Genomic DNA, 13,242 nt, shown 5'->3' with positions numbered 1-13,242 from the left:
TGGAGTGTCCTTGAGCCCTCCAAAAGGGCCTGGCCTCCAGCCACCCAGACGACACACCCAGGGAGCCACTGCCAGCCCGGTCCTCCCCGCCTGGGCCTCCCTGAAGAGGAACCTGTACTAGCCAGCGAGGGCCCTCGGCTGGGACACAGCAAAGTGGGCATCAGATCAGAGCCAGCTCTGGCTTCCTGCCCACAGAACCAGATCGCCCTGGGTCTTCCGGGCTATCCCACGCGGCACCCTGCAGGCTCCGGGTCCAGCCTCCTGGGGAGCCGGAGTGGGTTCCTGCCCTACAGTTCCCAGCCCTGCCGGTCCCAGGGAGGAGCGCGGAGACCGGGGGCTGTGTCTGCCCGCCAGGGGGCGTGTGCGCGGCTGACCGCGGGGCGCCCGGCCCCAGCCAGGCCGGGACGGCACCCTACCGGCTCTGGGCCGCGCAGGCCGCGGTTGCAGTTCACGACCTTGCCCGGGACGGCGGCGCTATGGGAGGGGCGGCGGCGGCGTGCCCCGACCCCAGCCCGGGCCCGGCCTCCCAAGCCGAACCTCACAGAGGGGCGCGGCCGACCGCCCTAGCGCAGACCTGGGGGCCCGGCCCCCTCCCCCCGGCGTGGTCCGCGGGGGGAAACTGAGTCCCGGAGACACGCAAAGAATCCACCGGGGGGGTGGGGTGGAAGTGTCCCGCTCCCGACCGGAGAGGGAAGCTCGGCCTTGGGTCCCCCGCGCTGAGCCCCGCGGCTGAGGAAACCGGGGCGGCGGACGCGAGCGCACGGAGCGGCGTCAGCGCCCGGCCTCAGTTTCCCCTCGCGGAGCCGGCCCCGCCCCGCCGCGCGCCGCCCTCCCCCGGGCGCCCACGGGGCGGGGCGGGGCCGACCCCGCGGCCCTTAAAGGGCGGCGCGCGGCGCGGGGCGCGGGGCCCGGGATGGCGGCCGTCGGGGCGCGCGCGGACGCCGCCTTCGGGGCTTGGGACTACGGCGTGTTCGCGCTGCTGCTGCTGGCGGGCGCGGGCGCGGGGCTGCGCGCGGGGCTGGCGCGCGGCGGGCCGCGCAGCGCCGACGACTTCTTCACCGGCGGCCGGCGGCTGGCGGCCGCGCCCGTGGGGCTGTCGCTGGCCGCCAGCTTCATGTCGGCCGTGCAGGTGCTCGGCGTGCCGGCCGAGGCCGCGCGCTTCGGCCTCAAGTTCCTGTGGATGAGCCTGGGCCAGCTGCTCAGCTCGGCGCTCACCGCCGCGCTCTTCCTGCCGCTTTTCTACCGCCTGGGGCTCACCAGCACCTACCAGGTCCGGGGGCCGGGGGGATCGGTACCGGGAACCGGGGGGATCGGTACCGGGAACCGGGGAGGCGGGGGCCGGGGCGGCGGAGGCCGGGGGACCGAGGGGCCGGGGGCCGGGAACCGGGGTGGCGGGGACCCGGACGGCGGGGGCCGGGGCGGCGGAGGCCATGGGACCGAGGGGCCGGGGCGGCGAGGACCGGGGGTACCGGGGCCGGGGACCTGTTCGGCGGGGACCGGGGGATCGGGGCGGCGGGGGACCGAGGGGCCCAGGATCGGGGCGGCGGGAAGCTGGGGGCGTGGAGGGAGGGGGGCGGGAGGCCGTGGCGCGAGGCCCGGGAAAGCGGGGAGGCTGGGGGCCGGAGACCGGGGCGGTGGGGGGCGGGGAGGCGGGACGCCGGTGGGCGGGGCGGCGGGGAGCCGGGGGTCGGGGAGCCGGGGACCTGGACGGACGGACGGAAGGAGGAAGGGCGCGTCGGCCCCGCGGCGGCGGCTCGGAGGAGCCTGGCGTCGGGGCTGGGCGCGTCCCCCCCTCGCCGCCCACTGCTAGGGGACCCCCAAAGGCAGGCCGGGGTCTTTCCCCAAGGCGCGAACTCCGCGGGACACCTGGATGCGGAGCCCCGCGGAGCCGGCCGGGAGGGAGGAAGGGTCTACGGGACGGGCGGGAACCAAGAGGGACACCAGAGTCCGCGACTCATCCGCGGTGCCCGTCAAGCCCTCGGCTGCTTCTTGCAGTATCTGGAGCTGCGCTTCAGCCGCCCGGTGAGGCTCTGCGGGACGGTGCAGTACCTGGTGGCCACGGTGAGTGACCAGCGCCCCGGCCCCGGGCAGAACCCTGGTCCTCTGGACCCGCGCGGCCCCGCCCACAAACCTGATTTACATGGCCACGCCCTCCGGTGGCCTGACCACGCCCCCTGCACCCTGGCCACGTCCTCACCACCTGTCCCATTCTGACCCCGCCCAGACACGCCCCCATCGTCATTGCCCCGCCCTCCTAGCCCCACCCTGACACGCCCCTTATGGCTCGGCTCCCGCAGACGCTCTACACAGGCATCGTGATGTACGCACCGGCGCTCATCTTGAACCAAGGTCGGGCCGTGAGCGACTGGGGCAGGGGTCGGGAGGAGGCCCGGACTCAGGCAGGACCGTGAGAGGAGGGTCCCAGACGGGAGCCGAGCTTGCGCCCTAACCGTGGCGTATGTCTCTGCACAGTGACTGGGCTGGACATCTGGGCGTCCCTCCTGTCCACCGGGTTCATCTGCACCTTCTACACGACAGTCGTGAGTGGCCTGCCACCCCCACGAAGGGTTCTGTGCACTGGGCCAGTTCTCCTCCCACGCAGGGCTGCCACAGCCCCTCCCCCCCACTCGGAGGCTCCCTGTCCTCCCGGAGTCTAGGCCAAACATTCCAGGAGCTTTCAGGGGCTGGGGTGCACTGATTGGCTGTTCCAGAGGCAGGGGCGTGATCATCTTGCCCAATAGCTAAAAGGGGGAGGGGCCAGGCTCTGGGAATGTCCTGCGGGAGGGGCGTGGCTAACCCACAGGTTTCTTTCCTGCTGGGGTAGGTCCCTTTAGGGGGCGTGGCCAGCCTCCGGAAGGCAGGAGGGGCGTGGTCAACCTCCAAGACGGACCTGGGGAGGGGCGGGGCCAGCCTCCCCATGGCTTGAGGGGCGGGGATTCACGGTACCACCCCTGGCGTGCAGCCCCTGCGCATGCTCCGCCCGCGCCCCCGGGTGGGGAGGGGTGCTTTAGTCCTGGCGGCCACCTGGCTACCACCTACCTGTTCCTCTGAAGCGGAAACAGGCAGGTGACCGGGGAGCCAGGGCCGGGCCGACCGTGCTCTGTCCCGACCCGCAGGGCGGCATGAAGGCTGTGGTGTGGACGGACGTGTTCCAGGTGGTCGTGATGCTGAGCGGGTTCTGGGTGGTGCTGGCCCGCGGCGCCGTGCTGCTGGGCGGGCCGCGGCGCGTGCTGCAGCTGGCGCGGACCCACGCCCGGATCAACCTGCTGGAGTGCGTGGGGGATCAGCCTGCTGGAGCGCGTGGGGATCAACCTGCTGGAGCGCGTGGGGGGACCAGCCTGCTGGAGCGCGTGGGGGACCAGCCTGCTGGAGCGCGTGGGGACCAGCCTGCTGGAGCGCGTGGGGATCAGCCTGCTGGAGCGCGTGGGGATCAGCCTGCTGGAGCGCGTGGGGGACCAGCCTGCTGGAGCGCGTGGGGATCAGCCTGCTGGAGCGCGTGGGGATCAGCCTGCTGGAGCGCGTGGGGGACCAGCCTGCTGGAGCGCGTGGGGGATCAGCCTGCTGGAGCGCGTGGGGATCAGCCTGCTGGAGCGCGTGGGGGGGGGACCAGCCTGCTGGAGTGCGTGGGGGACCAGCCTGCTGGAGCGCGTGGGGATCAGCCTGCTGGAGCGCGTGGGGGATCAGCCTGCTGGAGCGCGTGGGGGGATCAGCCTGCTGGAGCGCGTGGGGGGATCAGCCTGCTGGAGCGCGTGGGGGATCAGCCTGCTGGAGCGCGTGGGGGATCAGCCTGCTGGAGCGCGTGGGGGATCAGCCTGCTGGAGCGCGTGGGGGACCCGCCTGCTGGAGCGCGTGGGGGATCAGCCTGCTGGAGCGCGTGGGGGGGACCAGCCTGCTGGAGCACGTGGGGGATCAGCCTGCTGGAGCGCGTGGGGGGCCACCCCCGCCCCCAGCCCGGGGTCGCTGACGGCTCTAACCACGCGGACTGGCAGCGTTGCATGTCCCGCCGGGCGCCGAGGCTCACGCAGGTCATCCCAGCGACTCAGGAAGCTGAGAGCTGAGGATCGCGGTTCAAAGCCAGCCGGGGCAGGAAAGTCCAGGAGACTGATCTCCAAGGCACCACCAGAATGTAAAGCAAGAAGTGAGGCTGTGGCTTGGGCGCAAGTCCTGCGTGAAACAGCTCAGGGACAGCGTCCAAGTCCCAAATTCCAGTGACAGGACCAGAACAGGAAAGAGAAAAGCAGGCGGAGTTCAAGCTGTGAACCTCCTACACACACCTGGGAACCCACTCCAAATATCCCCTACGTGCCTACGGGGCCGGAATGGCCGCCCGGAGCTGGGTGGGAGGGGGAGGTCCCTGTGAAGGCCTCGTGTCTCACTGCCCTCCCCCCGCCCCCAGCTTCGACCCCGATCCTCGCAGCCGCTATTCGTTCTGGACGTTAGTGGTGGGGGGCACGCTGGTGTGGCTGTCCATGTATGGGGTGAACCAGGCCCAGGTGCAGCGGTACGCGGCCTGCCGCTCAGAGAGGACGGCCAGGCTGTGAGTAGTGGGGGGGGGGGGGAGCCCGGGCGGGGCGCGGGCTCCGCCGGGACCCCGACCTGAGGCCGCCCCCGCCCCAGGGCCCTCCTCATCAACCAGCTGGGCCTGCTGCTGATTGTGTCCAGCGCTGCCTGCTGCGGCATCGTCCTGTTTGTGTTCTACGAGGGCTGCGATCCTGTCCTCGCAGGGCGCATTTCTGCCCCAGACCAGGTGAGTCTCCTCCATGCTACTGACAGGCTCTGGGCCCTGTCCCCCCTTCCATCTCTGAGGAATGGGCTAGAAAAGCTGGTTCTAGAAGGAGCAGCACGTGCAAAGGTCCTGAGGCAAGAGGTAGATAACAATGGCAAGGCACTGATTCCCTGGCGGGAGGAATCGCCCCAGCCCAGTCAGCTCGGGCCTTGCCGACCGGGACTTGGGTGGAGGGAGGAAGCGAGCAGCGAGCTTCTGCGGGCGGCTGGGGGCAGCTGGGGCTGCAGGGACACCGCTGCAAGTGCTGTCCTCCCCGGGGCCGGGGGCCAGACCCCAGTTGGCATGTGCGGGCGCCTCTCTGGGGAAGGAGACACATCCAGCGGGCTCTGTGCTGGTGCCGGGTGCCAGGCGGGGTGCTGCGGTCCGAGTGACCCCGGCCCCCGCAGTACATGCCCCTGCTGGTGCTGGACATCTTCCACGACCTCCCGGGGTTGCCCGGGCTATTCCTGGCCTGCGCCTACAGTGGCACGCTCAGGTGAGCACCCGGATGGGGCGGGGCCTCGGGCGCTGGGCGGGGCCTCGGGTGGGGCGCTGGGCGAGGCCTCGGGCGCTGGGCGGGGCCTCGGGTGGGGCGCTGGGCGGGGCCTCGGGTGGGGCGCTGGGCGAGGCCTCGGGCGCTGGGCGGGGCCTCGGGTGGGGCGCTGGGCGGGGCCTCGGGTGCTGGGCGGGGCGCTGGGCGGGGGCCTCGGGTGGGGCGCTGGGCGGGGCCTCTGGTGGAGCGCTGGGCGGGGCCTCGGGCGGGCGCCCCGCCCCTCTCCTCCTCCGGCCCGCCTGGGTCCTCAGCCATCCCCGCACCCACCTGCAGCACCGCGTCCACCAGCATCAATGCCATGGCGGCCGTCACCGTGGAGGACCTCATCCGCCCCCGTGCGCCCGGCATGGCGCCCCACAGGCTCGTCCTCATCTCCAAGGGGCTCTGTGAGTTGGGGGGTCCCCGGGCGGGGCGGGGCGCCCTTCCACGCTGACCGCACCCCTCCCCGCAGCGCTCCTCTACGGCTTGGCCTGTCTCACCATGGCCGGCCTGTCCTCGCTGCTGGGCGGCGGCGTCCTCCAGGTGAGCCCGGGGCGCCGCGGGCCGGAAGGGGCGCGGGGTGGGCCTGGAGCTGGGGGAGGGGGCCCCACGGCCAGCGCAGCCCACGGAAGAACGCGCGAGCCGAGACCCGGGAAAACGGAGGCAACCGCCCCGCAGGGCTCCTTCACCGTCATGGGCGTCCTCAGCGGCCCGCTGCTGGGCGCCTTCATCCTGGGCATGGGCCTGCCGGCCTGCAACACGCCGGTAAGGGGCGCGGCGGGGCGGGGCAGTGGGAGGAAGGCCAGGTCCAAGGGTGGGACAACCTGTGGGCGTGGCTCCAAGACCCTACGTGGAAGGGGCTGGGCAAGGGGCGGAAGTTGCAGGGGCGTGGTGTGCGGGAGGCGGGGCTCCAAGACCCTACGTGGAAGGGGCTGGGCAAGGGGCGGAAGTTGCAGGGGCGTGGTGTGCGGGAGGCGGGGCTCCAAGACCCTACGTGGAAGGGGCTGGGCAAGGGGCGGAAGTTGCAGGGGCGTGGTGTGCGGGAGGCGGGGCTCCAAGAAGAGCCAGGTGTACTGAGGGGGTGTGGTCTGGGACATCTGCGGCCCGGCTCGCAGGGGCGTGGTTAAGAGCGAACACCCGGTGGGGCGAGGGGCGGGACTTCCGCGGGCCCCGCCCTCACCCCTCGGCGCGCTGTCAGGGCGTCCTGGCGGGGCTGGGCGCGGGCTTGGCGCTCTCGCTGTGGGTGGCCGTGGGCGCCACGCTGTACCCGCCCAGCGCCGAGAGCATGGGCGTCCTGCCGTTCTCCGCCGCCCGCTGCCAGGCTCCTGCGGCCAACGCCTCTGCTCTGGACTGGCTGCTCGCCGTCAACAGCTCGGGCGGAGCCCCCAGGTGAGCCGACGGCGGGGAGTGGCGATGGGTGGCCCAGGGGCAGGGCCGTGGGGGCGTGGTCAGAGGGGGCGGGTCTGGAGAGTGCGGCCTAGGGGGGCGGGGCCCGAGATGATGGGAACGGGGCGCGGGGCCTGGTGCGGGCGGCCCTCCCGCCCACCAGTGCCCCTCCCGCCGGCCCCCCTCCAGCTCCGCAGCGGACCCTGCGCGCCCGGCCTTGGCCGACAGCTTCTACGCCATCTCCTACCTGTACTATGGGGCGCTGGGCACGCTGAGCACCGTGCTGTGCGGAGCTGCGGCCAGCTTCCTGACCGGTGAGCCCGGCGCCGCCGCCGCCCAGCCCGGGGAGCCGCCCCCCACCGAGTGCCCCCCCGGGCATGGCCGGATTCACAGAGGGTCCTCTGGGACACGGCCAGCCCCTGGGCTGTGAGATGGAGTCCTGGCTGTTGGTCAGGCCCTGGGGTGCTGTCCGAGGTGCTGAAGCGGACTGAGCACAGACCCTGGCTCTGGGGGCCCGGCCGTCCTCTCTGGGGAGCTGGGCGGAGGCGCGGCAGGTGCCAAGGCCCTGAGGCCGCGGGTCCTCAGGGCTGCAGCTGGAGGCAGGCTGGGTGCGGGCCCCCGACGCCCCCTCCTCTCTCCCACCCCCAGGCCCCACCCCGCGCAGCGCCCTGCGCCCTGGGCTGCTCTGGTGGGATCTCTGCCGGTGGACGGGGGAGGCCCCCAAGGAGGAAGCGGCCGCCCTGGATGGCAGCTTGGCACAGGTCGGTCCCAGGCGTGGGGTCGGGGACGTCCCCGAATCCGCCGGTCCCCGGTGTGGCCTGACAGCGGCCCCGCCGCTTCTCACCACTCGGGAAGCCGCTGGGCCCCTGGGGTGCGGATCAAAAAAGCCGCTTCCTGGCGCTTACATAAGAAACCGACCCAGGGCAGCTGGACGGAGGCGGAGGCCGGAGCTGCGGGTCGCTGAGCGAAGTCCTGGTCTGGGCAGGGCAGTCGGGGGCGGGGAGGTCCGAGAGGAAAAAACAACAATCCCGCCCAGTCCCAGTCTCAGCGGGACAGTGTTAGATAATGACGGACCGCCAGCAGCCCGCCTCGGGCATGGGCTCCAGGTGGGAGGCCTGGTGGGGGCCGCTGCGGGTGCAAAGGCCCTGGGGCAGGGCCAGGAAAAGGCGCGCCTGCAGAGTGTTTGTTGTTTCGTGCGGGTCCTGGGGCTGGAGCCCGCCGGCGGCCTCCCCGAGCTTCTGCTCCAGGCTGGCGCTCTACCACCTGAGCCGCAGCGCCACTTCCCGCTGGCTCATGGGAGAGTGCGGTCTCGTGGGCCGTCCTGCCCAGTCTGGCCCGAACCGAGTAGCGGGAGGACAGGCGCGAGCTCCGCCCCGCACGGCCCCGCACGACCTCCCGAGGGTCCTCACTGGGGCTCCCTTCGCCCCCACCCCGCAGGGCCCGGAAGAAATCTCCCCGGGAGACAAGAAGCCCCCGGAGGCAGAGCAGCGGCCTCTGTGCCTGGCCCGGGCGGAGCCCGCACTCCGCACGCCCCGCGCACGGCCGGACCCCGAGCCCGAGCCCGAGCCCGAGCCGGACCCGGCCTGCGAGCGCGAGAGCAGCCTCTGAGCTCCGGCCGCTCGGGGACCACCCCCGGCCGAGGATGGGCCAATCCCCGGCCACCGACCGCCGGCCTCGGGCTCCGATTGGCTGGGCGTCGTCATAGGCAAATCAGCGTGGCCCGGCATGGCCCCGCCCGGAGGGGGAGGGGAGAGGCTAGGCCCCGCCTCCCGGAAGTCACCCAAAACAGCCGCCTGGCCCTCACGCCTCTGGTCCCAGCTCCTCGTGAGGCTGGGCCGTGAGGATCGCGGTTCGAACCCAGCCCCAGCGGGAGAGTCCGAGAGACGGTCCGCCCAAAAGCCGAAGTGGCGCCGTGGCCCGGTGGTGCAGCGCCAGCCTAGAGCCGAAGCCCCCGCTGGGCACGCGCGCTTGCGCGCGCGCGCACACACACACACCTGAGGCTCAGAACGCCTTCAGAATTTTCTGGAAAGTTAGATGGGTCCTGGCCGCGGCTCTGTCCCGGCCGGCGGGGACAGAACCTTGCACGGGCCGGGGACCGAGGGGGCAAGAGGGGTCCGAGCGGGATCCGCGGCTGTGGGCCCCGCCCTCCTCCTGCCCGCCCCCCTCCGCCCCCCTCCCACGGCTGCGTGCCCATCCGGGGTATTCAGGTCCTTTTCACTGCTGAGTAACACTCCCGCGGCGGCCTGCTCCTTCCCGGGACCTCTGGGTGATTTCCAGCTCTAGCTGATTACAAATAAAACCGCTGAGAAGTCACATGCCGGTCTGTGGGGTCAGGGGGTCAGGGGGGGGTCAATGAACTGCCGGCGGGAGTGTTCCGGAGAAAGAAACAATCTTTGCAGTAGCGAGCAGAACATTCGCTCCCTGAAGTTTGCACTTGAGGTTTCCTGCAGGGGTGAGGCGCGAGGCCTGCCCTTCCTGATACAATGTGGCAACCACGAGCCACCAATCCTCTAGAGATGGATACAGTGTACAGGGACCCGGCAGGGGCTGAGCAAATGCCCAGGGGTTGTTCAGATGTGCGGGGCCTGTGCAAACACAGGGGTCTATGCAAAATAGGTGGGGCCTATGCAAATGTACCTGCCTATGCAAATGAGCAGGGTCCCAGCAAATACACAGGGCCTATGGGGAAAATGGGTGGGGTCTATGCAAATATCAGCCCTATGCAGGTGGGCGTGTCTATGCAAATGAGCACGCCATATGCAAATGAGGGTCCTGTGCGGCTGGGTGAGGCTCTCCGCAGGCACCGCAGCCCCACTGCGGGCTGATGCCCAGGCTGACGTCCCACCCGATCCTCCGGGTTACAGGCGTCGGCCACGGCCCGGGCCTCCATGGCTTCCCTCTGCCCTGCCTGGCCCCGGGCCTCCGCGCCATCGCTTCCTGTCCTGGGGGGCGCGGCGGGGTGCTCCCCGGCTCCCAGGACGGCTCCGGACCCGCGGCCCGGCCGCCGCTGACCGCCCACTGCTCTCCGCTCGGGCGGAGCCGGCCTCTCCCTGGCTTCCCCGACCCCAGCAGGGGGTCCCGGCGCCCCGCCTCCCGCACCCCCATCCCCACCCCCCCCGGCGCCCCGCCTCCCGCACCCCCATCCCCCCCGGCGCCCCGCCTCCCGCACCCCCATCCCCACCCCCCCCGGCGCCCCGCCTCCCGCACCCCCATCCCCACCCCCCCCGGCGCCCCGCCTCCCGCACCCCCATCCCCACCCCCCCCGGCGCCCCGCCTCCCGCACCCCCATCCCCACCCCCCCCGGCGCCCCGCCTCCCGCACCCCCATCCCCACCCCCCCCGGCGCCCCGCCTCCCGCACCCCCATCCCCATCCCCCCCGGCGCCCCGCCTCCCGCACCCCCATCCCCACCCCCCCGGCGCCCCGCCTCCCGCACCCCCATCCCCACCCCCCCGGCGCCCCGCCTCCCGCACCCCCATCCCCACCCCCCCCGGCGCCCCGCCTCCCGCACCCCCATCCCCACCCCCCCCGGCGCCCCGCCTCCCGCACCCCCATCCCCATCCCCCCCGGCGTCCCGCCTCCCGCACCCCCATCCCCACCCCCCCGGCGCCCCGCCTCCCGCACCCCCATCCCCACCCCCCCCCGGCGCCCCGCCTCCCGCACCCCCATCCCCACCCCCCCCGGCGCCCCGCCTCCCGCACCCCCATCCCCGGCGCCCCGCCCCCCACGCCATCCCCCCGCGCCCTGTCTTCCCCACGCCCCACTCACCCCCGCTCCTCCGGCATCCCGCCCCCCCCTCACCCATGCCCCGGCCTCCCGCCCTCCCACCCCCGGCCCCCCGACTCCCGCCCCCCAACCCACCCCCATCGCCCCCCGCACCCCGTTCCTCCCCCCCCCGCCCTTCCTGGGCCAGGCCTCTCCGGCGGAGGCGGCGTCTCTCCCCCGCGTTCCGGTGGCAGCGGGAGCCGATCCTCGGTCCTGGGTCCTCAGTCCTCGGTCCTCTCACTCCCCAGCCCGGGAGTCTTCCGGGGAGCACCTCCCGCCCGGCTCGGCCTCCCTCCGGGCTCCTCCCGCCTCCCACACCCCGGCCAGACCCCAGACCCCGTGCCCCGAGCTGCCTGGGACCAGGACCTTCGATCCCTCCCTCCCCCGTCCCTCTCTCCGCCCCCTCTCTGTCAGTCCTGGACCTTGGGCTCCGCGCCTGAGAGGAGCACTCTGGGGTCTGGGAAGGAGGCTCAGTGGTACAGTGCTCCCTCAGCATGCATGAGGCCCGGGGTTCCATTCCTCAGCACCACACACAGAAAAGGCTGGAAGTGGCTCTAGTGATAGAGCGCTCGCCTTGAGCAAAAGCAGCTCCGGGACAGCGCCCAGGCCCTGAATTCAAGCCCCGGGACTGGCACAAACAAACAAATGCAGTAGCACTCTACCACTTGAACCATGACACCACTTCTAGCTTTTCTGTGATCAATTGGAAATAACCTCATGGTTGGCTTTCCTGCCCCGCTGGCTTTGACCCACGATCCTCAGATCTCAGCCTCCTGAGTAGCTCCGATGACAGGCGGGAGCCACCAGCACCAAGCGACACTTTATTTCTGTTGAGACCCCATCTTAACAGCAAAAGCTAGCTCTGGCGGTGCCAGCTAGGAGGAAGACCCAGCCCAGGCATAAAGCAAGACACCATCAGAAAAAAGTAACCGAATCCGCTTCTCCAACAGGAGCCATGGAGGTCAAACTCCACAAAAAGAAATGTGCGCAAGCCAGACACTGGGAGGCGGCTGAGGAGGCAGGGGCTGGAGAACTGTTTGAGGCCGAGAGTTCAGCCTGGACCACAACGGGAAACCCGAGATTTAAACGAACAAAAAGCAGTGACAAAACATAAATGGCAATTGGGATGGACGCCGGGACGGGCCACAGCTTCGGGCGGGGTGTGAGCCGGCCTCCTGGGGCCTTCGTGCTTGTGTTTGATGTAGGGAATTGGGCCCCTGATTGTCCCTATCAGCCAAAAGGAAAATCGCAGCCTTTCAGGGGCTGGACTGGTCTGGGTGGAGTGAGGTCAGCCCTGGAAGCAAATGGGCCTGGGCAGCTTTGTATCCCCAGGGCTGGGCCTCCAAGGGGCCCCCACTGGGTCCCAGGGTGGAGGCTGGATTCCACCAGAGCTCAAACATTTGCTTTTTCTTGTGACAAGAGGCTGCAGGTGACTCAAGCTATCTGGGGTCCCGCAGGGGGAGGCCCAGGGCAGGAGGCCGGGTCCACACTGGAGGTCTCTGCAAACCCGGAAGCCCACCAGGACAGATGGGGGTTTTGAAACACTGAATGTGCACGACACCTGGAGTTGTGCCCTCTCGTCCATTGTGTAATAAAAGAGCCAGAGCTGGGCACCGGTGCTCAAACCTGTCATCCCAGCTACTTACTCAGGAGGCTGAGATCTGAGGATCACAGTTCAAGGCCAGCCCAGGCAGGAAAGTCCATGAGAAGCTTTTTTCCAATGAATCACAGAAAAAGCCAGAAGTGGTTCTGTGGCTCAAATGGTAGCGTGCTAGCCTTGAACAAAAGAAGCTCAGGGACAGTGCCAGGCCCTGAGTTCAAGCCCAAGAACTGGCAAGAAAAAAAAGATGGCATTCATTGTCCAGTGCAGGCATAGTTTGCATTCCATTTCCATCACAGGATGGGTTTTTTTTTTTTAATGATTTTTGAAAGTTAATTTTCAAAATCTTAATTTTGAAGCACCTTCACATGAACAGGTCAGTTTCGGTGAATCTGGTCCTTCCCGGACCCCGAGCCCCTTGTGAGTGACTGTAGCAGAGATCAGCTCAGATAGAAAGCTGGGCCCCAAATGTGTGAATGTGGTGACTCACAAGGCTACTTCCCGGTCAAGGCAGCTTATCAGCTTATCAGCTTAGTAGTTGCATTTCTAATTCCCCCTTTCCTTCTGTCTGAACTCGGAGGGAATGAAGGCTTACCTGGAAAGGGAAGAACTAGTTGAAATACATGAATTGAAAATACTTGTTGCTTAAGCTGCAAACTGGGAAAGTCATTCTAAAGCATAGTAGAACAAGATGTAAAAGGACCAGGTGTTGGTGGCTCACACCTGTAATCATAGGTACTCAAGAGGCTGAGACCTGAGGGTTGCAGCTCAAAGCCAGCTCAGGCGGAAAGTCCGGGAGACTTTGATCTCCAAGTAACCTCCAGAAACCACAAGTGGAGCTGTAGCTCAGGGTGCAGAGCGCCGTGGACCAGGAGCGCCAGAGTTCCTTTGCCTCTCTTCCTATATGGAAATCTCTGAGTTGAGCAAACTCTGGAAGAACAAGCTCGTTTCCAGCGGTCCTAACGTACTGTGTGCAGAGTCCTGGGGCAGGTGTGTGAGCCCCATAGGAGCCCAAGTGCGGGGAAGATGACGGTCGGTGCCCTTTGACCTGTCACATCTGACCTTAAGAGGACACAATGGCCAGGAAAGCCTTGTCACTTCTGCTGTTGGTAACCAGCAACTTTTAACGTTGTTTTTAACCCTGTCTTCGGCAGTCCTGCTGTTTATTGCTTTATTTCTTTGTCGGTCGTGGGGCA

General features: G+C 69.3%; 1 protein-coding gene across 1 annotated transcript; it reads left to right on the top strand.

Annotated features, from left to right (window-relative positions):
- Positions 1-913: 913 nt before the first annotated feature.
- Slc5a5 (solute carrier family 5 member 5) lies at positions 914-8,996 on the top strand. The gene is made up of 15 exons (XM_070008540.1): positions 914-1,270; positions 1,996-2,061; positions 2,298-2,349; positions 2,473-2,540; positions 3,117-3,271; positions 4,397-4,537; positions 4,618-4,747; positions 5,173-5,261; positions 5,592-5,704; positions 5,770-5,840; positions 5,976-6,062; positions 6,496-6,686; positions 6,873-6,997; positions 7,332-7,444; positions 8,121-8,996. Exons 1-15 carry the CDS (start codon positions 914-916, stop codon positions 8,289-8,291), a joined length of 1,929 nt encoding a protein of 642 aa, XP_069864641.1. The 3' UTR covers positions 8,292-8,996.
- Positions 8,997-13,242: the final 4,246 nt, after the last annotated feature.

This window comes from Dipodomys merriami, unplaced genomic scaffold (genome assembly GCF_024711535.1).
Source record: "Dipodomys merriami isolate MVZ:Mamm:240054 unplaced genomic scaffold, mDipMer1.0.p SCAF_70, whole genome shotgun sequence".
NCBI classification, from domain to species: domain Eukaryota; kingdom Metazoa; phylum Chordata; class Mammalia; order Rodentia; family Heteromyidae; genus Dipodomys; species Dipodomys merriami.
This window is presented reverse-complemented; position numbering and strand designations above follow the sequence as displayed.

What these genes read in the sequence shown, in the direction of transcription:
- Slc5a5 (XM_070008540.1), top strand. Translation starts at nt 914, where the DNA reads ATGGCGGCCGTCGGGGCGCGCGCGGACGCCGCCTTCGGGGCTTGGGAC. An exon ending in GGCGCTCATCTTGAACCAAG is followed by an intron (nt 2,350 to 2,472) that starts GTCGGGCCGTGA and finishes GTCTCTGCACAG; the next exon opens with TGACTGGGCTGGACATCTGG. An exon ending in TGCGGCCAGCTTCCTGACCG is followed by an intron (nt 6,998 to 7,331) that starts GTGAGCCCGGCG and finishes TCCCACCCCCAG; the next exon opens with GCCCCACCCCGCGCAGCGCC.